Below are 21,685 nucleotides of genomic sequence, written 5' to 3' on the forward strand. Positions count from 1 at the left end.
AAAAAGAATATAACCATGACATGAGATCACAAACTGATTATGCTGATGTAACTGGTTAAATATGCGATAGACTATCATCTTCCAAAGCACGCCCACAAACAAATGAGACGCTAAATCATATAATCCAATAAGAAATCCTAGGGATGATATTGACTTCAAAATGGATAGTCATCAGCAATAACCTCTATGGAAAAACACAGAATCTAACTTTTATGAGATTAATGTTTGAAATAATCATAAATCTCTCAATTCTTGAGAATGACTCAAATACTGATTTACCAAAATACATGGCCTTCTGAAAGATAAAAAAAAAAAAAAGCTTGATAAGATATTATGGGATTTGACAGGTTGAAGAAAACAAACGATCCACTAAATGAACATTTCGTCCTACAAAACTATGTTTGCAATTAAAATAGCTTTTCTGAAGAGTTCAATGATATCAAGAAAAGAATTAAAATAGCCTTTCTAAACTATGGGCAGTTGATCTAAGAACGCTAGGTTGATGGGTCGCTTGCTTCCCGATTTACCCTGTTGGCTGGTGGAAAATTTTCGTGGGACCGGACCAGGCACCCGAGAATTAGTCGGCGTAAGCTAGATCTTTGGTGCCAACTAAAAAAAAATTGGAAACTAATTTAAATACCTACATATAGAACTATCAGTTAATGTTTCTCATGTTGAACTCTAAGGTAAAAATTGTTTCCAATGTTATGACACAAAGGAACTTTCAAATGGATGAAACCTGAATTTTTGAATAATTGACAATTTAAACAAGTACCATGGGCTGGCGCAGTTGGTTCATGTAAGGGTGTTGCTGCAAATAGACCTGGGTTTGATTCCCAACGGGTGCGGAATCCCCTGTTGGTTGCCTCAATCCCTCCTTGCATGCGTTGCTATTGCTAGGCAAAGATCCCTGATTTACCTCCCTTCTCGACAATGGGGGGCCACCTGGGCCACCAAAGTGACGGTTTCACTTTTTTTTTTTTTTTTTTTGCTGCCAATAGATGGTCACTTCAGAACTATAACCAGAAGGTTTTATAAAATCAAATGCAAGCATAGCATTATTAAGGACGCGGGCAGATTACAATGGCTTATAATGAAAAAATGAATGTCCACAACTAACAAAATATATATTTTAAGGTTATTGATACTAATTCATGCAAGTATCTCAACACAATCTTTGAGATTCAAACCAATGCCAATCTCAGAGTCCAGTCTAGCAAAAAACCATCTGCATCAATCCCGATCTTTCTATCAAGACCAGAGTGCATACCAACGCTTCGCTGAACTGACTTCCATATTCCCCCACACTAGATAATGAATATGGACAAATACAAGTGAGGACCAATCTGAAACCAGCTATTCTAAATATATTGCCCAAGTATATAGGGAACTTTGGAAATAAAACTTCAGTCAATTTAGATATCATGAAAAACTAAAATCGTCCAGTTGTGTTGGCCTTCAACTAAGAAAAACCACTCTCAACTATATGGACACAACAAAAGAAACCAAATTGAACAGTTAAGTCTTTGAGTGATAAGATTAACCAGTCAATGTTGATTTACAGATCCTACCAGTGCAGCTAAGGCTGTATTGTAAAGCAATTACTTGAATATTGCACTAGTTCAAAATTGAAGAATTCAAGATAGAATTAGAAACTTGTGAGTAGTCAAATGTCCTCTATAATTGCAAGGAAGTTGACAATTGTCCAAAACTTCCTTGATTTATTGATCACAAAGCAAGAGTGTAGAATTCTTTATTGACAACTTGGTTTGAGCTTGGGGATTCTAGCGATCAAATTATGGAAGACACTAGTGAAAGTTGAGGGAAACAATCAAAGAGTAAAAAAAATAAAACACAGCAATGGAATCAGCATCACCTTTTAGAACATACAAGTCAGTAACGCACAATTTAAATTTAGATTGAAAGTCAAGATGCAGTTAAGAATTAGTACCTTGAAACTATAACTAGTATAACTGAAGTAATTAAAAAGAAAACAATTAATGTGTGCAGATTGGGGATAATTTGACATTTGAAGAATCTATTTTTCTTACAATGTTACCTATCATAAACAAGCTGATAAGGGTTTACTTTGATCCATTCTTCATAATAAGGTCATACTGAAGGATTATAGGTTGTTCTTGACCAAATGTTCCATCATCAAAATCATCTGTAGAGTTCTCCTGACATATTAATCTGTCTTGCCTCAATGGATTCAATGCCAGACCTTCCCAGTTACCACGGTCCTTTGTGATAGTGGTAGAATCAATAAAAGCATTAGCATTATCTATATTCAAACCAGCATCTTCAGCCGCAGCTCTGATTGGTGATGTGAGAACCATGAGATCATGATCATCATCCAAGCCAGCGGAAGAGCCACCAGCAATCAATGCTGCGCCATCGACGTCATTAACTGCTCCTATGTCTGATTGATCAAGGGAATCTTTTCTTTGTCTTTTCCATTTTTTAGTGGATGAAGTGCCATCATCCTCAAAATCCTCTTCTACCCTATCCTTGTGTAAATAAACCCATAATTTTCTTTCGCTATCAAATTGCACACAAGGATCACGCTCATAGTGCAACCTATCTAGAGCCCCACTCACAACTTGGTTCACTTGTGCATCAGAGATGTTTTCAACAATGTATTGAGAGTCCCTTAATAGGGTACAAACATCTGCTCTTGTTCCTATGCTACCAGGAAGTCTGGCTGCTGCATCTCGAACAAGACAAAGAATGGTAACATGTGGTGGTCGATCTGGTTTAAGCATGAAATGATCCCGAGCTTTTGAGGTTGGCTTTCCACCACCCCTTCTTAGTGGAGCAACAATAGATTTTTTCCCATCAGCAGCTGTATAGGAAAAGGCTCTATCTGGAATAGAAAACCGTAAAAATTCCTCTCTGTGGAAATATGCTCTTACATCATCAGAGCTGGGACTAATAGTATTCAGACTCTTTTGGGCTCTTAGATCTTTGAACCTTGCCTTCTCATCCACGTTCAAAAGCAATGAAGCAGGAGGAGGTGGGAGGCTTCCAATCTGCTGGAGTGTCATTTGACTACTTTTAAGCCAATTAGCAAAAGCATCAACCAGCTTTACCAGCATCTTGTGAGTGATTCCCCATGCATCTGCAGAAGTTTCTTCTTCTCCATTATCATTGTCTGAGGTAGAAGCAATAGGGCCTACCCATGACCATCTTTTGTTTGATTTCTCATATGATACTAAGGGCTTCCAACCCTTTGCCCCCAGTGGTGCTGTTTTAGATGAAAAAATCTTCAGAACTCCTCGGATTAAATCTTGAAGTGGTTCCTGTGCTTCAAGAATGTATGGATCTCCTGGGTTTGATCTAACTTGATCAATAATCTCTTGAACTGTGTGAGAGAGATGCCCTATAGATCCTGTAGAATGTTTGTCCATATTCTCAAATGATTGAGAAATATGAATGTCATTTGTTATTTGATGCATTTTGTGCTGATCATCTGTGAAACTTTTCCGTCCATTGTCGTCGTCATGATGGGAGGCTATCAGTGTAGTATCTTCCACAAGAGGAGTAATCATTGTCTTCCTTACGGCTGAAAGAAGATGTATGATGGAAAATGAAAATCCAGTGTGAATAATTGGGGTGATAAGGGGAAATGGTTTCTTCTGTGGCTTTGCCTTAGCTTCACCATCTCCTGAAGCCTTCCCTGACACTACCAAATCCAGATTAATGCCATTCAGCATCTCAGTTTCAGCATCTGCTTTCCTTTTACTCTTCCTGGTAACAACATGGCCATCAACCTGCAGTTTAGGACTGTCCTGTTGGTGGACAGGTTCATCTTGCTCACTCAAGGGATGACCATTGACTTTCTGTTTTGATTTCTTTGACAAAGTATTGCAACTTATAAGTGGCATGCTTGATCTTTCTTGAGCAGCATCAATCCTTGGACCATCAACCATCATGTTCCTTGATTTGTTGATTAATTTCTTGCTCCTTCGTGACTTCCGCATGCCATGTTCATCCCTCATCCCAGTAGCATAATCATCAGCATACAAAGATTGCACCGGAGAATTATTTACATCAGCCATCCCTTTGTGCCTCTTTTCTGCACTTGTCAGCTTTGCACTTCGGTGTTCTACTAGTGTCTTTTTTCTTGGTCTTCCATTCTTCGCTTTCATGGAATTTGAGTCAGGTGTTTGTGCACTTTTATTCACATCAGGGAAGCCAGTATAGCCTTTTTTATCACATTTCATGAGCTTTTTTGGGTTTCTAACAGCATTTGTTAACCTGTGATCTTCAACCCGCTCAGATGAATTAGATTCTGTCTTCTCACTTCCAGATATTGTACACTTATTCTCATACTGCATCTCATTAGTCCACTCCTGGGGTATCCTGGTTCTAGAATCCTTTTGAATATGCGAATTACACGTTTGTATTAGAGAATGTTTATACAACTTATTTTTTGATGCATAAGCAGCGCCAGATTTATCAGCCCTGTAATCTTTGTCAATCCTATCTGATTTAGCTGAATGGCTCAAGGAAATGGCTTCCTCATGCATCTCATTTAACTGCATGGAATCAGTTAGCTTGTGCTTACCGTCTGTGCAAGTTGAAGGAAACACCCAAGCCCTGTCAAAGTATTTAGCTTTGGTCTGCTCAGTATATAAATTTATTGCTTGGTCTGAATTCGATTTTCTTCCACAACTCTGGCTAAAATTGTTACAGATGTCAGGATCTTCATCACTGTGCATGCCTGTATCATATCTTTTTTGTAGTCCTTGTTTCTTTCCTGATATCATCAGATTAGTTCTGGCCACTGCACCTGCATTTTTTGCAACCCAGACTCCTTGTGAAGGCAAATAACCTTCTTCATTATCATCATGGTCATTGCTAATACGATCTCTAGCTCTTTTGGATGCTACCACATCATGCCCTGCAAATTTATTCTGCTTTGATCCTTGCTTCAAGGCTGAAGGATACCCATGTGATGATCCAATGCATTCCTGCGCTAAAGCGTTAGAAGGGGAAACTTTTAGAACTCCTTTTGAGGACTCTTTTTTGTGGTTTACTGACTGATAAGTCATGCCGATCTCATGAGGTATGATATCAAATTCAGGTTTCACAAACGGCTGGCCTATCTTAAACCGTTTATTCAAATACCAGTTATTAGAATCCCCACTCTCTGAATCCATCTCAAAACCAACATCAACATTTCCAACATAGCTTGAAAGCCTCTGACTCCTCAGGATATTGAGTATCCGAAGTCTTTCTTCAATACCATATCCAACACACTTTTTCCATGCATCCCTTGTGCGGACAAGACGCCTTACCATAGAATTATGATATTTACACAGGTTATGGTAGTATTCATGCTGCTGTAAGAAACTCAAACCTCGACGATAAAGAACAATCCTCGGATCACAGAGCCCTCCTTTCAACTGAGTGAATAGAGTATCAAGCGGGCTCCCAAAGTGAAAATTTTCCCCAGAAAACAGCGCTTTAAGAGTGCATCCAAACGTCTCATGATCCATATCCGGGAGGTACTCGGCCAACACAAAGCGCTCGTCCTCCGAGAGACATTCGTTCCACGTCTCCAAAGACAACACTGTGCCCAAGCCGGACAGGTAATAGAGTTCGAGTGGAACGCTAAAACTCTGGTTTCCCACCTGGCACAACTGAGTTCCTGGCTCACCAAGCTCCGCCGGATCAAACTCGTCAGATTCCATGCCGGAGTCCGCATCCGAAAAATCAGAAGCATAAGACCCCACCTTGGCACTCCTCGCACTCGGCTCCTCCTCGACATCCTGAGTCGAGCCGCTCCCTTGGCTCACGAGCGAGGAGTCTCTGTCCCTCCTCGAAACCCTAGAATCACCGTTCATAGTCGCCATTGACCCACCGCAGAAGATGCGATCTTTAGCCCGCCAGCAACCCGCCAGCACCAGAAACGATGAAAAGAATAGCGAAAAGTAAACAGGCAGCAAAATGAATCAAATCCGGCGAGAAGTAGGAGGAGAAGAAACAGAAAGAAGGTAAACGAACACCAGAAAAGGGGGAAGAAGATCAGCTCGTCGGAGGAGACAAAGCGAGGCAGAGCAAAGTGTTTGGGTTGCGGCGTCCGAAGCGAAGCGAGAAGAGCAAAGAAGAAACCCTAGAAGGAATAGAAGAAGAGGGGTAGGAAGAGAGGAGAGAGGAGGCGAAGCGGTTAGAATAAGGAGAAGGGAGGTGATGGATGGCTCGACGAAGGGAAAGAGAGCGAAGTGTGTGTTTGGGACGGCGACCCGATACGGGAATGGCTCATGGTAGCGTTTCAGTTAACCCGACAATACGGTCGGTTACGATATCGTAGCGTTTCCAGTTGATTTAATGATTAACAAGTCGTTGTTTTTTCCAAAAAAAAAAAAACAACTAAAATATGCAATATCGTCTTGTCAAGTCAAAATTAATATATATACAAATAACAAAATCATCATAAATATAATGTACTTGGACTCATAATTATTTTTAACAATAATTGTCTTGGGACTGCATTTGAAAATATGTTATAATTTGTTTTAACGAAATCACTTCAAATAAGCATCTATAATTCGTGAAAAACACTACTTTGAAAATAAGGACAAAATTTAAATATGATAAAATATATTACGAAAACGAGTTGAGCATATATAAAATTATATAGCACAATGCCATTCATTGTTTTGCAGTTGCCACATATCTGGATTTACTGAGTTCTGTTGAGGACCCTGTGGACTGTGGATAGGATGGTCGTGTTCAGCTTATTAACTGAAATATTATGTTAAAAATCACAAATTGAGTTCAGACATGAAGCTTCATATAATCTATTCCTATTCCTACTTCCTGTAAGTCATTCAACACCCTAAAATAGCAACCAAGTCAAACTCCAGAAGAAAATCAGATTATGCACGTAAAGTGAGATAATTGCCGAAATTAAACGTGATAACCTTGAGAATCTACTGAAAACCTCCCTATTATTCTATAACAACTAAGATGAACATTGGAAGTTGGAACCATGATAGAACCATTCAACTATGTAGGTTGATAATATCTTTCTTCTACACTTTACAACATAGGACACAAAAACTATAGAGAATTTGCGGCAGGGTAGGCGACCATCAAGTTACTTGATATGACAGTGGGCTTTGTTTCACCCAGCATATACAAAGATACTGGAAAGGATAACGGAGCATATAATTTCCTTTCATTGTTCAAATGGCATAAAGCCTGTCAAAATCAAGATTAGATGGTTCAGAGTTGTGATATATCATGAACTTGTGCCACTCTTTAAAGGCTTTACTCGCTTTCTGATCGAATGGGTACGCTTGGACCTTACAATGTAGAAATAGAACGCCAGTCATTGTTACCCCACCAATTATCAAAACCAGAAAAGTTGTCCATAAGTTATGCTGACCCACCACAATGAAGGAAGATGCAATGAGTGAAGCAGTAGTGCAAACGGAGGCCAACCACATGAGTTTGTTAATAACTTCAATAACCCGCCTCTCTTGCTTTTGTTTCTCCCCTGACTATTGTTATTTGAATCACCACAACTACTGATGAAGTGAAGAGGGCAACGACACTGAATATGGGGGGGAAAAATTGAAACTCCCAGATCTGACAACCCAGTAGAATCAGTTTCACCTAGTTAAAGGTGGAAGCAAATGCAATTGTTGCAAAGAGTACAACAACCAAAGTAACAGAGTTTGTAGCATTGTTAATGTTGGAATTTTTATATGAGATTGAAGGATCTGCTTGGTTTCGATTCAACAATTGGGTCCGGTTAGTGATCTTGACGATGAATCGATGATTCAAACTGGTAGAGCACGGTATGACGACGTAAATCTTGTCCCATTTAAACACTCTACACACTCTTTCGGTTATCGAGGTATTCCTTCTGGTAATAGACGTACATTTCTTGGTATCAGCGTTACCGAATTAATCTTATCGGTCGTTGAGTTATCCTTTCAGATATCGACACACTCCTTTCGGGTAAGTTTATCTCTATGGATAAGAGTATTAAGGTCGAGGTGATGACTAGACCTTCTTTCCTTAAGACGATATTGCCCACTCAGGTGTTTATGATTTATTAGTATTCGTCTCCTAAAATATAACGACTTAAATTTCAAAATAGTACTCTAAATTTCAAGCTCTATCGAACTTTCAAATTATTAAAACTCTTAAGTGAGGAGAGACTAGAGAAAAAAGAGAACTCAAGAGGAAAAATCATAACTTGAGAATTAAGTGAAAATGAGTGATTTGCGTGGAAGAAATGATATTTCTTTTATAGCTAGGGATGAAGGGTTACTCCAAACAGGTGAAAGATTTCTTCTAATATGTGAAAGACATGAGATGTATCTTTTCACTTAAACCTTATTAATTATCATTGATTAATTCAATTGATCAATATGATTAATTATTTACTTAATCTATTATAAATATTAATTAATTAATTAATATTACAATCATGATTAATCTTTTAATCAATTAATCAATCAATAAATTAATTATAATTTCATACCCTCAATGGTTCTGCATACTTGAGTTAGTGTTCATGTAATATAATCCATGAATCCAACTCGTGTGTGAGTCAAACTTTCGTCTGATCATATTGAATCATCCCTTCATTAGACATTAATTTCTCATTCATTCGAAAAATTGATTTATGACGATCTACTCACGAAATAACTATCTTATCCCTATTTAATTTATTAGTCACCAAAATCAATTTTTCAACAATCCCCCCACATAAATAGAAATTATGGATAAGTTTCAAGTCTCAAACAAGAGTTTCATCAAAAAACTATTGCATCAGAAGAGGTAGCTTGTAGCCATGAACCTTTTATAGTGGAATATAATTGAATTTACTTGGTTGCCCAATGAACTATGTCTTGAATTGTTTAGTCGTTGATGTAAACCAAGACAATCATATCTACATAATAATCCCTTAGGCTTTTACCAGTTCTCTATCGTATCCATTTTGGTCATGGACAAAACTTGGGGTTCATACATATTTCATTAAAGCGACTCGTCTTCACACTTATATATGTAATCTTCTATTAAGAGTATCTTGTAATACCCTATTATACCCTTTGCTGTATAATATAGGATTCATTAAGAACGTTTATTTATCCTTTACTCATTTTACAGATTGCACCTTTTGTCTCTAGAAATAAGTTGGAGTAATTACTTCTAGATGTCTCGAATCTTATAACTTAGTTGTCCCTTTTGAAACATGATCTTGGGATCTCCAATCAACATGATTGGATTACCATTACTCGATTTAAATGTTTAGTTCTAGACTTATTCCCCTAGACACACAATTAGCCGACCCCACCTAGTGGGATAAGGCTTGATTATTATTGTTGTTGGTTGTTGTCCCCTAGACATGCAATATAGTTGATCTCTCGGTAGGCCTTTTTAAACTAGCAGATCCGCACAATTCTTATTCAATGGAAATTTCACCATTAGAGATCTACTCTTTAATAGTATTAAGTCATTTTAAGACTTACCATTTTATACTAGTGCCCTTATCATATATATTGACACTTATCAATGTATTTTATATAATTAATTCTTTAAGGCCCAAATTTGGATTTCTATATCTAAAGACCCCTATATTTATTGGTTCAATGCCACATTTATAAGCTTCATTGGAAGGTTCGTGATCTTTCAGTGCCTTATAGAGATTTTTTTTCGTTTTTATCTCACTTGGACTTGAGGTTTGCTGAGAGGACAACTTCCCCTATAATTTTCAGGATAAATTCAAAATTTATCAACATAGTTTTTATCATCTTTTTAATGTTTAAGCCGTCATTGTTGAATTGAGGTGAATGTGATATAGTCTATTATTGAATGTTGCTCTTCCTTGAGAAATATTCCTGGAGCAATATCCTATATTCTCTCCCTCAATTACCATGGATGATCTTGCTTAGTTGATTTTTCTAACCACATTTATAATGTTTTATAAACACTTCAAGGGTCTCAATTTTGCTTAAAAGCAAATCTCCATAACTCTAGTATTTTGATTTCACCGAGTTAAAATTATAGTTGTCTAATCAGGATAATAATGACCACAATTACACTTGTTTGAAAAAAGTGCTCAATCTATAAAATATACATGACTTGGTTTTCTAATTTCACCGATCTAGAACTACGATCGTCTAACTAGAGTGTTGACAAGGATTGCATTTACTATTCAAGAGACACTTGACTCAAAAAGTATACATAACTTGATCTTCCAAATTTATTGAGCCAAAATTATGGTCGCTTGATCAGAGTACTGATCAAGATTGTATTTACTCTTTAAGAGACACTTCACTAAAGAAGTATACATCCCTTGACCTTCCAATCTCCTCGAGCCAAAGCTGCGGTCATCTAATTGGAATGCTAACCAGGATTGTATTACTCTTTGAGAGACACTCGACTCAAGAAGTATACATCCCTTGGTCTTTTAATCTCACCGAGCCAAAACTATGGTCATTTGATCAGAGTGCTGACAAGGATTGTATTTACTCTTCGAGAGACACTCGACTTAAAAAGTATATATCCTTTGGTCTTCCAATCTCGTCGAGCCATAGCTATAGTTGTCTAATTGGAGTGCTGACCATGATTGCATTTATTCTTCAAGAGACACTTGACTCAATTTCTTAATTAATTGCAACACATGTGATGCAATCCTTTTAACTCATCTATTTTGACCTCCATTTAGGTCTCATTGAGAGACTCAAATCTAGCTTTTGGCCAAGTGGACTTGATCGTCTATTTGAAGTCTTTCATTAATCCTCTTTTTGGATAATTTAAACTTACTATCCTCAACTTTGTGAGTTTAGTCAAATGACCTTCACAAAGCCTTGATCATCATTGTTACATTATACCCATGATATAATTTTGTTGTCCATCCTTTTAAGGCACAATTCTCGTATAGGAAAATTCTATTCTTCATTGCGAATAACACTCCCATCCCTTAAGGTTCACTTTTAGACGCGCTAGGACATCTTTTGACAGTAACTTTAAAAGGTACATTTTCTTCAAGTAATACAGTATTTGTTACTGTCATCGCTTAAAGACGATTACGGAGAATTTCTCTGATTTCTCTCTAGTAAGAGTTGGATCCACTATCACCATAACCGTCAATATCATCTTAAGAGTGTTGAAATTTTTATATGTGAATGAAGGATCCGCTTGGTTTTGGTCCAACAATTGGTTCGGTTAGTTATCTCGACGATGAGTCGATGACTCGAACTAGTGAAGCACGATATGACGATGTGGAACTTGTCCCATTTAAACTCTCGACACACTCTTTTGGTTATCGAGGTACCCCTTCGGGTAATAGATGTACCCTTCTTGGTATCATTGTTACAGATTCAATTTCGTTGGTCATTCAATTATCCTTTCGGATATCGACACATTCCTTTCGAGTAAGCTTATTCCTATGAATAAGAGTATTAAGGTCAAGGTGAAGGCTAGACCTTCTTTCCTTAAGACGATATTGCTCCGCCTAGGTACTTATAGTTTATCGACAATCGTCTCCCAAGATACAATGACTTGCGTCTTGAAATAAGAGCACTCTAAATTTCGAGCACTGCCGAACTTTAGAAGCCTTATCAAATAAATTTTTAAGAGAGGAGAGAACTCATAAGGAGAATTTATAACTTAAGAATCGAGTGAAAATGAGTAATTTGAATGAAATGAATGATGTTTCTTTCTTTTATAAGAATGAAAGGTTATACTCAAAAGGTGAAAGATTTCTTTCCAGAGGTAAAAAGATAAGAGGTATTTCTTTTCACTACTTAAACTTTATTAATTATCATTAATTAATTAAATTGATTAATTTGATTAATTAATTATTTAATTTATTATAAATATTAATTAATATTATAATCATGATTAATTAAATCTTTTAATCAATCAATGAAATTAATTATAATTTTACACTGCTCAATGGTTCCATATACTTCATGTAATCTAATCCATGAATCTAATTTATATACAAGTCAAACTTTCGTCCAATCATATTTGACCATTCCTTTATTAAATATTAATTTCTTATTCATTCGAGAAATTAATTTACAACATCTATTTGAGAAATAGTAATCTTATTCATATTTAATTTATTGGCCACCCAAATCAATTTTTCAACTGCTAATGTTTTCCGTGCAGCTTCCTCAGCTCCTTTGCAATGCCATGGACATTTTTGTTGGTCTTCCTTGTCTGCTCAGTTGTACGTTGATATCCTTTTTATCTCAGTAAGGTCATATGTAACGTTGTTAATACTCAGCGTTAATATCTACGTGGCTGTATTGTTCATGTATGATAGTATTAACGCGTTAAAAGAATTGAACATTATTAAAGACTTACATATTAAAAAAATTATATATATATATATAATATTATATTGCTATTAACGCGTCACACGTTAATAGCGTTGTAGATGCTCTAACTGCCTTTCGGAGCTCATCCCGAAGTTGATTTAACTCCCTGGCCCTAGCTGCATCATAACAAATGAACGATTCCTTAATTTCAATAGATTCTACTGAAAGTGGCAGGCCTTCTGGAATTTCAAGAGCAGTCTGGTGTTCTCTTGTCAGTGAATTCACATTATACTAGGGAGGTGTAGGAGAGCCGCTATTGCCCACAAGAAGTGGAAGTAACTTTTGTAATACTTTAAATTATATCAAGAGGCTTATAACTTATTGCCAAATGAGTAGGAGAAATGTGAATAAGCATGGTGGAGAAATGAAAACCCTTTGATTTATGTAATAAGAAGAACTAATTTTAAGTCAAAGATAATCTATTTGCATTTGAGGAAGCGAGGCGGACAAAGCGGAGACGCAAAAGAAAACTTCGGATCCCCTCTAATCGTAGATTTTCTTGGAATTGTATGAAACCTATCATGGCGGTCCAATGTTAAGGATTCCACTTGTTGGGCGTTATGCAATGATTTGGCTCTCTAGGAAGTTGTAGAATGACTACAGAGGATCTTATTCGTAATTGAAACTTAGTTTTTTTTTTTTTCCTTTTTTAAAAAATGGCATATATGGGATTCTTAATAATTAAGTAGAGGGAAAGATACATTTTACCTTCCCCTTATTATTTACCTTATTTTAAAATAATCTTTAAAATTTAAAATCAATCCATGTTATAATAGATGATTAATTTTGATTTTATTATTGATTGATAAATTATTATATTCTCTTATTTTTATATTCGTCTATCCTATAAATTCTAAATAGCATAAATTTTAATTTTATATTTATGCCTTTAATTTTATAATAATAATGCTGAAGTAACACAGTATTTAGATTCACTATTGATATGTATAAATCCTAAATTTAGATTGATACTCTTAAAAAAAAAACACAGCTTTTACTTGTATATTGATGCTATTAGCACAACTTTTAATTATAGGTTGATGCTCTGAAGTAACAGGACATAAATTTATGTTAATTTATTAGCAGATATATAAATTTAAAAATAAAATCTAAGATTTATCAATATTTTTGAAGAATTTTAATTTAAGATATAAATTTTATAAATATTCTAAAATATTGATCTAAAATCTAACATATATTAACGTTCTTGAAGAATTTTAATTGAAGATATAAAAATTATCAATATTCCTAAAAATATATTAAAATATGTATTTATTTTAATAATATTATGGTATGTTTATTTAGTATTTATTTTTTTTAATTTTTATTGTTAATTTTGTTATGAACACAAATATTTAATTGCTTCAAATAGTAACACAATTTTGTTCTATACATGATAATATTCTAATTATTTTCTTAATTTAATTTTATATAGTAGTTAATATGACAAATATCACAAAGCTATAATTTCGAACACTTGACCTAACTAAAAAAAATTATTTGTCATGAATTTTGGATGCCGAGATACACCTTGTCTCTAAAAACTTAGGAGATACAATGAAAAAAGGAAATAATGAATCTCTACGTGATCATGCAAAAACACTTATTTTCCTTTATCACCATCTTGATGATGGATTGAAAGTTAAGTATCTCACTGTAAAATAACCACAAGAACTTTTGAAGAAATTGAAAGAAAAGTTTGACAATCAGAGACTTATAGTTCTCCCAAGAGCCCGTTATGTATGGATGATCTTTGCCTATAAGATTTTAAATCTATAAGTAATTATAAATTGACAATATTTTAGATTATCTCCAAACTCATACTTTAAGGAGAGAAAATTACTTATTAATATTTATTAGATTTTTTTTCACTTTTCATGCATCTAATGTTCTCTTGTAGCAACAATATTTTGAGCTTATCTTATGTCTACTCACTACAAAAAATTAGTAAAATAGTGACGAAATTAAATTTTGAAGTAAATCATCGCAATTTGCGACGACATATTAATTTGTCACAAATATTATTATTTTAAATATTTTTTTCATCAAAAATATATGTTAGCGACAAACGTTTGGAAAATATATCCTCGCTAATGTTTTAACGGCGAAATATAGAGTTTGTCGCTAATTAAATTAATATGATAGCGGTGGGAAAAAATACCACTAATATTCGTATATTAGCAACGAAATATGACAAAATCGTTGCTAATAAATTCGCGACGATTAAGTGCAAAAGTCGTTGTTGATATGTTAGCGACGAAAATACTCTAATTCGTCGCTAAAAATGACCTAATTTCCCTGCCGCAACCCTGCCTTTCTCCTCATGCCACACCTCCTCTTCTTCTCCGCGCGCACCTCTTCTCCGCCACCCTGTCTTTCTCCTCGCGCCACACCTCCTCTTCTTCTCCGCGCGCACCTCTTCTCCGGCGACTCTAGCTATTCTGACGGAAGCCTCCTGCTCCCTTCTCCTGCGCCATCCTACGCCGCACTTCTCTTCCAGCTACTCCGGTGACTTCCCCTCATTGTCTTTTACTTTCCAGTGGCCAACAGAGACCATCCACGCTACCACCGGCCCCTTGTCCGTTTATTGGTTACAGAAGCACCACATCTCAGCAGAGACCCTCCTATTTCTGGCGATTTGGTAACCGATTGACTACTCCCTCTGAAAATCTGCTACTTTTTAGTAAGTTATATTCACTCTCTTTTTAGCATCAGAAACTACAAAATCTAGTTGTAGATTTGATTAATTGAAAATCTTTGTAGTGGTAAACCTATGATGATTTCTTATTGGTGAATGTATATCCTTGTGCTGGTTGATTTAGGGCTAGTTATTTCTTAATATGATCATGTCGTTACTACAGAAATTGATCTTTAGGGCTGTCAATTGTGTTTTTCATTTTTATTCATCTTTATGTGCTTCTGTCTAGTTTAGTTCTTTAGTCATTGGTGATCTCTTGCCTATATCTTTGTTATCCCCATCCACTCCTCATGTTTGTGTCAAACCTTAGCTTGGTAATTAAAATGTATTATGATTTCAGAAAGTTTGGTAACCTTGTCTGTAGGTGATTATAGTAGCTATACCTAGTTTAGAATTGTAATATTTTTTTGGTAATATAGTCCTTAATAGTATGTAATGTTAGGCCACATGTATATAAAATTTCTTAGTCATCCAGCCTATCCTTTTGTGATGCATTCGGGTCATATTTGAGTTTTTTATTTGTTTAATATGACATTTCGGACTTCAAGTCTCCATGTTCACTTATGTCAGTTTGTCTTAGGTGGTGATACAATTTTACTCTTTTTGCCTTCGGAATTCAAATCGGGTTATAAATATGGATAAAAGTTGGATAATGATTGAGAATCGGATTGAGCCTGAATATATAAATGGGCTAAATCAGTTTTTAAAGGTGGCAGAGAATTATATGATAAGTTTGAATTTATCTAAAATTCGTTGTTCATGTCGAAGGTGTGACAATTTATTTAAATATGAGTTGGATTATGTTCGAGGACATCTTTATACGTGGGGATTTGATAAATTATACAAAGTTTGAAACTTTCACGGAGAAGCTACTACATCATCTATCAATATAAATATTGTCAATGAAGAGGAACATGATTGCGGTTTTAAAGAAGATGATTTTGAAGCTATGTTTACTGATTTAAGAAATACAGAAAATATCAATACCAATGGACCTCAATTAGATGATATTAATGCAGATGACATTAGAGGAAGTTATACCTCAATGTTTGAAGACGCACAAAAAGAGTTGTATCACACTTGTACTAATTTTTCTGCATTCAGTTTTTTGGTCATGTTAATGCATGTGAAGGTGTTAAATGGGTGGAGCAATAAATCATTTGATATGTTACTTCAGTTATTGCAAGAGACATTTCCAAAACCGAATGCGATTCCAAACTCTCATTATGAAGCAAAAAAAATGTTAAAAGAGATAGGATTAACATATGAGAAGATACATGCATGTAAGAATGATTGTATATTATTTTGGGGTGAGCATGATAATAAAGATATATGTCCAGTGTGCAAGGAGCCCAGATACAAGTATGATGGGATGAATAAGAAAAAGAATGCTCAGAAAATTCTTTGATATTTTCCTTTGAAGGCCAGACTTAAGCGGCTGTTTATTGCCAAACATACAACAAAAGATATGAGATAACATAAAGAAAAGAGGGTTAAAATAGATGGTGTATTAAGACATCCAGCAGATAGTAAATCATGGAAAGAATTTGACACTTTGCATGAAATATTTTCTAGTGATCCACAAAATATTCGTTTAGGGTTGACTACTGATGGCTTTAATCCATTTGGAAACATGTCAAATGCTTATAGTATGTGGCCTGTTATACTTGTTAATTATAATTTACCACCATGGAAAATGATGAAGCCATCATATTTGATAATGTCTCTTTTAATTCCTGGTCCTAAATCACCTGGGAAAGAGATAGATGTGTACTTACAACCTTTGATCAATGAACTGAAGGAGCTATGGGATGATGGGATGGAAGCATATGATGCATCGACTGAACAAGTATTTCAATTGCATGCTGCTGTGATGTGGACCATTCATGACTTTCCAACATATGGAACAGTATCTGGATGGAGCACAAAGGGTTATAAAGCATGTCCAGTATGTCTTAATGAAACTAAATCTCAAAGATTACGGAGTAAAATATGCTATACATGCCACCGTCAATTTTTGAATGTGCAACACCCATGGCATAGAAATAAGAATTTCAATGGAAAGGTTGAACAAGAAGGACCACCATGAAGACTTAATGGTTATGAGATTTTAGCACAGTTAAATGCATTACCCCAAGTGACATTCAGTAAGGATCCTACATTAAGTAAAAAGCAGCAGCGATCTTTGGATGAAACAAATTGGGTAAAAAAAGTCTATATTTTTTGAGTTATAGTATTGGCCAGATTTAAAGTTGAGACACAATTTAGATGTTATGCACATCGAAAAAAACATCTGCGACGCTTTGGTTGGCACATTATTTAATATAGATGGAAAGTCAAAGGATACATTTAAAGCAAGGTTAGACTTGCAGGATATGGGAATTAGAAGTGAATTGCATTTAAAGAAAGTTGAAGACAAATTTAGTAAACCATATGCAAGTTACACATTGACATTAGAAGAAAGACGTGAATTTTGTCAATTTTTAAAATCCGTGAAGTTTCCTGATGGATATGCTACTAATAAATCTAGAAATGTGAATGCAAATGATGGAAAGTTACATGGACTAAAATCACATGATTGTCATGTCTTGTTGCAAAGAATACTTCCAGTGGACGTACGAAATTTCTTTCCAAAAGACATATGTGGCACACTAATTGAGTTATGTGATTTTTTCAAAAAGATAACTACAAGATCTTTACACTTAGCGAACTTATGTAAAATGGAGGAGGAAATAGTGATCATATTATGTAAGATGGAACAAATATTTCCTCCAGCATTTTTTGACATTATGGTTCATTTGGCAGTTCATTTACCCCGTGAAGCCATGCTAGCTGGACCTGTTTCTTCACAATGGATGTATCCCTTTGAATGATATTTGGGCAGACTAAAAAAGTATGTTCGTAATAAAGCAAGGCCTGAAGGATCTATTGCAGAAGGGTATATTGTAAATGAGGCATTGACTTTCAGTTCCTTATATATGAGTCAAATTGAGACAAGATTTAGTAGGCCAGAACGAAACCAAAATGTTCAACCAGTAACATGCAATTTAAGTGTTTTCTCACAACAAACAAGAGTATTTGGCAATCAACATAATCTGAAATTGCCTTTGACTTTGTATAAGAAGGCACATTGGTATATTCTCAACAATTGTAAGGAAGTTGACCAATATAGAAAGTAAGTTTTTACATTATATAATTTTATTGTTTATATTTCATTATCCAATTATAAAATAATTATTTGTTTCTACAGTGAACATCTACAACTTTTGTCACATAAAGTTCATTCAAATCAACTTCTCCAATACCATGAGCGAGATTTTCCACAATGGTTTAGGGATAGAATGATACAGTTAAAGAATTTAACAAATTCAGAAATCACAAACGAGTTATATTATTTAGCAATGGGGCTTGATGTTGAAGTTCAACAGTATGATGCTTGCATTGTAAATGGTATTCAATACCATACAATATCTCGTGATACTCGTAGAACTACTCAGAATAGCGGGGTTAGCGTACCATCATCTGATGACGGTGACAATTTAGATTTTTTTGGAGTGTTGAAGGATGTTGTTCAACTATTTTATTCTTTCAGATATAAAGTACAATTATTTTAGTGTGAATGGTTCCAATGTAAAAAAAAAAAAGGGCAGCCTGGTGCACGAAGCTCCCGCCATGCGGGGTCCCGGGGAAGGATCCATTGTACGCAGCCTTACCCTGCTTTTTGCAAGAGGATGTTTCCAGGATTCGAACCCGTGACCTTTTGGTCACATGACAACAACTTTACCTTTTGTGAATGGTTCCAATGTAATCCAAAAAAAAAAATCAATAGTTGAAGAGTTTGGTCTGTTATTTATTGACACTTCTAAAACATTGTACGCTGATGCCCCATTCATTTTGGCCAACCAAGCAAACCAAGTTTATTATTTAAATGATATAAAGCATGGAGGTCATTGGAAGGTAGTGCAAAAGATTCAACACCGAGAAATATACGAAGTAACTGAAGTTGATGAAGTATAAGAAGATATTGAATCCGGAAATAATTTTAATATTGAGACTAACCAAGAAAATTCTTCTAATGAAGCAACTTTAGTAGCTGGTGAAGAATTAGAGATATCCCAACTTTGTAGATTAGATGTTCAGCATCAACATATAAATATGTCAAATGTACAAGTGGATCTAGCTAGGGATGCTCAAAGTTTTCTTAATGATGAGGATGAAGATACTGAAATTGATAGTGACACAGATGATCAATTATCTCTTTCAGATGATAGTGGTGATTAATTTTTATGAACATGGTAAATATGTTTTTATTTATTTTTAATTCATTACTTGTAGATATCTATATATGTTGATGCATATTTTTTGATCTATATATGATGAATATGCGATAGCCATGCCGCCTAAGAGGATTGAACATTTACTAGTTTTGGAGACACCTATAGATGATAGTTCTTCCAGTGGTTAGTTGTTTTGTATTTAATTTATAAAAAATTTATTTAGAACATTTACCAGTTTAACACTATTCCATTTACAGGCCGACCGCTACGTAGGGAGACACGAGGCACACATTCTGATCGGCTACGACGCTAGATCAGTGATCGGGGTAGATTGCCCATTACTTTCCATCAGAGCGATGGACATCCCATTGGCCCTAATGCAACTTCATTTATGACCGAGTTAGGCCTCTCGGTAAAGAAGTTTGCTCCATTACAAGCTAAGAGTTGGAAACACATCCCCGCTGAGAATAAAAGGATGATATACGATCGAATATCAGTAAGTATAAGTAATTCAACATATTTATAACCACTCCTTTATTACTAACCATGTGCAAAATAAATTTATTTTTTCAGATTGCTTTTGATATAAGTTTTCAGGAAGGCTCATTGTCGGTCATGAAGGAGACCGACCAATTGATGAGTGCACGATATAGAGACAATAGATCTAAAATGCATAACCATTATAAGAAGCTATCGCACTTTCCTCCTGCTGAGCGCTGACAGCATATTCCAATTGAGTTTTGTAAGACTCAAGATGATTAGGACTATATGTGTGATCTGTTTGAATCTGAAGCATTTCAGGTAACTCATTTTATACCAAATGTCTTCTTTATATAAAATTTTAATATTTGTTCCATAACTATTGTTTTGTTTATACAAAATTTTGTGTTGTAGAAACGATCTGCAATAAATGTCGAAAATCAAGGAAAACTCCCATATAACTATCGCTGAGGTTCTAAATCATTCATCCAGTATAGTTACGACTGTGTAAGTGTTAATTTTATAGTTATCTTATATTATTTGTTGATTAAAATATTAACACATTATTTTTTTTAGACCAATCAGTCACAAAGAAAAGATCGGATTACTGTCTTTAATGAAACTCATTATAGCTCGAAGAAAGGGTGGATTGGGGACACGGCAAAAACTGCATATGTATGTTATGACCTTATTTAGTGAATTTGTTCTTAACTTTGCATAATTATTTTTTACAATATTTTTAACATGTTTGTTTTTTCTACGATGATATAGTGAGACTACGTGATGAGTGTATTCTATCACAAAATTCAGAAGATGTCATCGATGTAGTCCAAATTGCAGATACAATTTGTGATCAGGTCCGTGAGAATATTTTTATATGAAATGTTGCCCATCTTCTTTCAAGTTTCAATACTTCTTGCAAAACATACTTGTCTCGATATTTCCATCAACTGCTATTACACGTCAATGAGGATTGAGTTGATGTATTAAACTTGTTTACTTTCTTAACAAGTTTATTTATAAGTATTCAATTAAGGTTTTATGAAGCTTAAGTTGTTTTTTTATTAATCTTAATTAGAGAGCATTGCTCTTGTAATTTAGTTGAAGGTATGGCAAATGCCTTAAGTTCAGATCAAGGTTGGTATGGTAAATGCTCTTGTAACAAACCCACCCCCTTCTTTTAAGCTCCCACTGATGGTAGTGTTCTATTTAAAGTATTTCATATAAAATAGTGATTAGCCTCAGTTTATTCACTCAAGTTACTTTGACTTGCAGGAAAACTTTTGAAGCTCTTTTAAATTCATGCTTTTCTTATATTACATTTCAATAAGTGGGACCTAATACAAAATTTGTATTGATTGTTTTTAGATTAGTAATGCTCAGCTACGAGCAAGTGTGGTATTGTGGTAGCTTCATGTTGCACAATAGATCTCTTTCTTTAATCAGCATCAGTTTTTACTTTTTTTCAAGCATTTATTGTTCTTGTTTTACTTGAGAATTCTCCAACTAACTCCGTTGGTGTACATTACAATCTCTCGATTTTTCTGTGGCCTGTAAAACTTAAAACATAGATTGTTCTGCTTTTAGGATATTTCTCTGTGGCCTGTAGTATCTTCATCCGGTTGCTTAGGAGGTTTCTTGATTGAAACCTTTGCATCGGTGCTTGCAAGCTTTGATGAAGTGGGTACTGCCTGGGTTGAGGGGTTGGCGTTCTTGTTGGCTTTCAAGGCCGACTTAACTTGAGACTGAGCAGAAGGCCTTGTCTCCCATGGCTATGCTGCAATCCACTTGTCCACCCAACTCCATTCCCAGTTACCTTTTGCTAGCTCATACACAAATGGCCCTTGGTTGATCCCTGAGCTTGCCCTCCA

At 35.2% G+C, this 21,685-nt stretch overlaps 1 protein-coding gene and 1 pseudogene across 1 annotated transcript; both read right to left on the reverse strand.

The window, feature by feature from the left end:
* Positions 1-2,059: 2,059 nt before the first annotated feature.
* Positions 2,060-6,237, reverse strand: LOC121982791. The gene has a single exon (XM_042535859.1). It carries the CDS (start codon positions 5,859-5,861, stop codon positions 2,085-2,087), a length of 3,777 nt encoding a protein of 1,258 aa, XP_042391793.1. The 5' UTR covers positions 5,862-6,237; the 3' UTR covers positions 2,060-2,084.
* A 959-nt stretch (positions 6,238-7,196) lies between these two features.
* The window catches only part of LOC122042930, a 62,576-nt pseudogene continuing 48,087 nt past the window's right edge, over positions 7,197-21,685 (reverse strand).

This window comes from Zingiber officinale, chromosome 1B (genome assembly GCF_018446385.1).
Source record: "Zingiber officinale cultivar Zhangliang chromosome 1B, Zo_v1.1, whole genome shotgun sequence".
NCBI lineage: Eukaryota > Viridiplantae > Streptophyta > Magnoliopsida > Zingiberales > Zingiberaceae > Zingiber > Zingiber officinale.

Excerpts from the sequence above, each read along its gene's own strand:
- LOC121982791 (XM_042535859.1), bottom strand. The coding sequence starts at position 5,861 with ATGGCGACTATGAACGGTGATTCTAGGGTTTCGAGGAGGGACAGAGAC.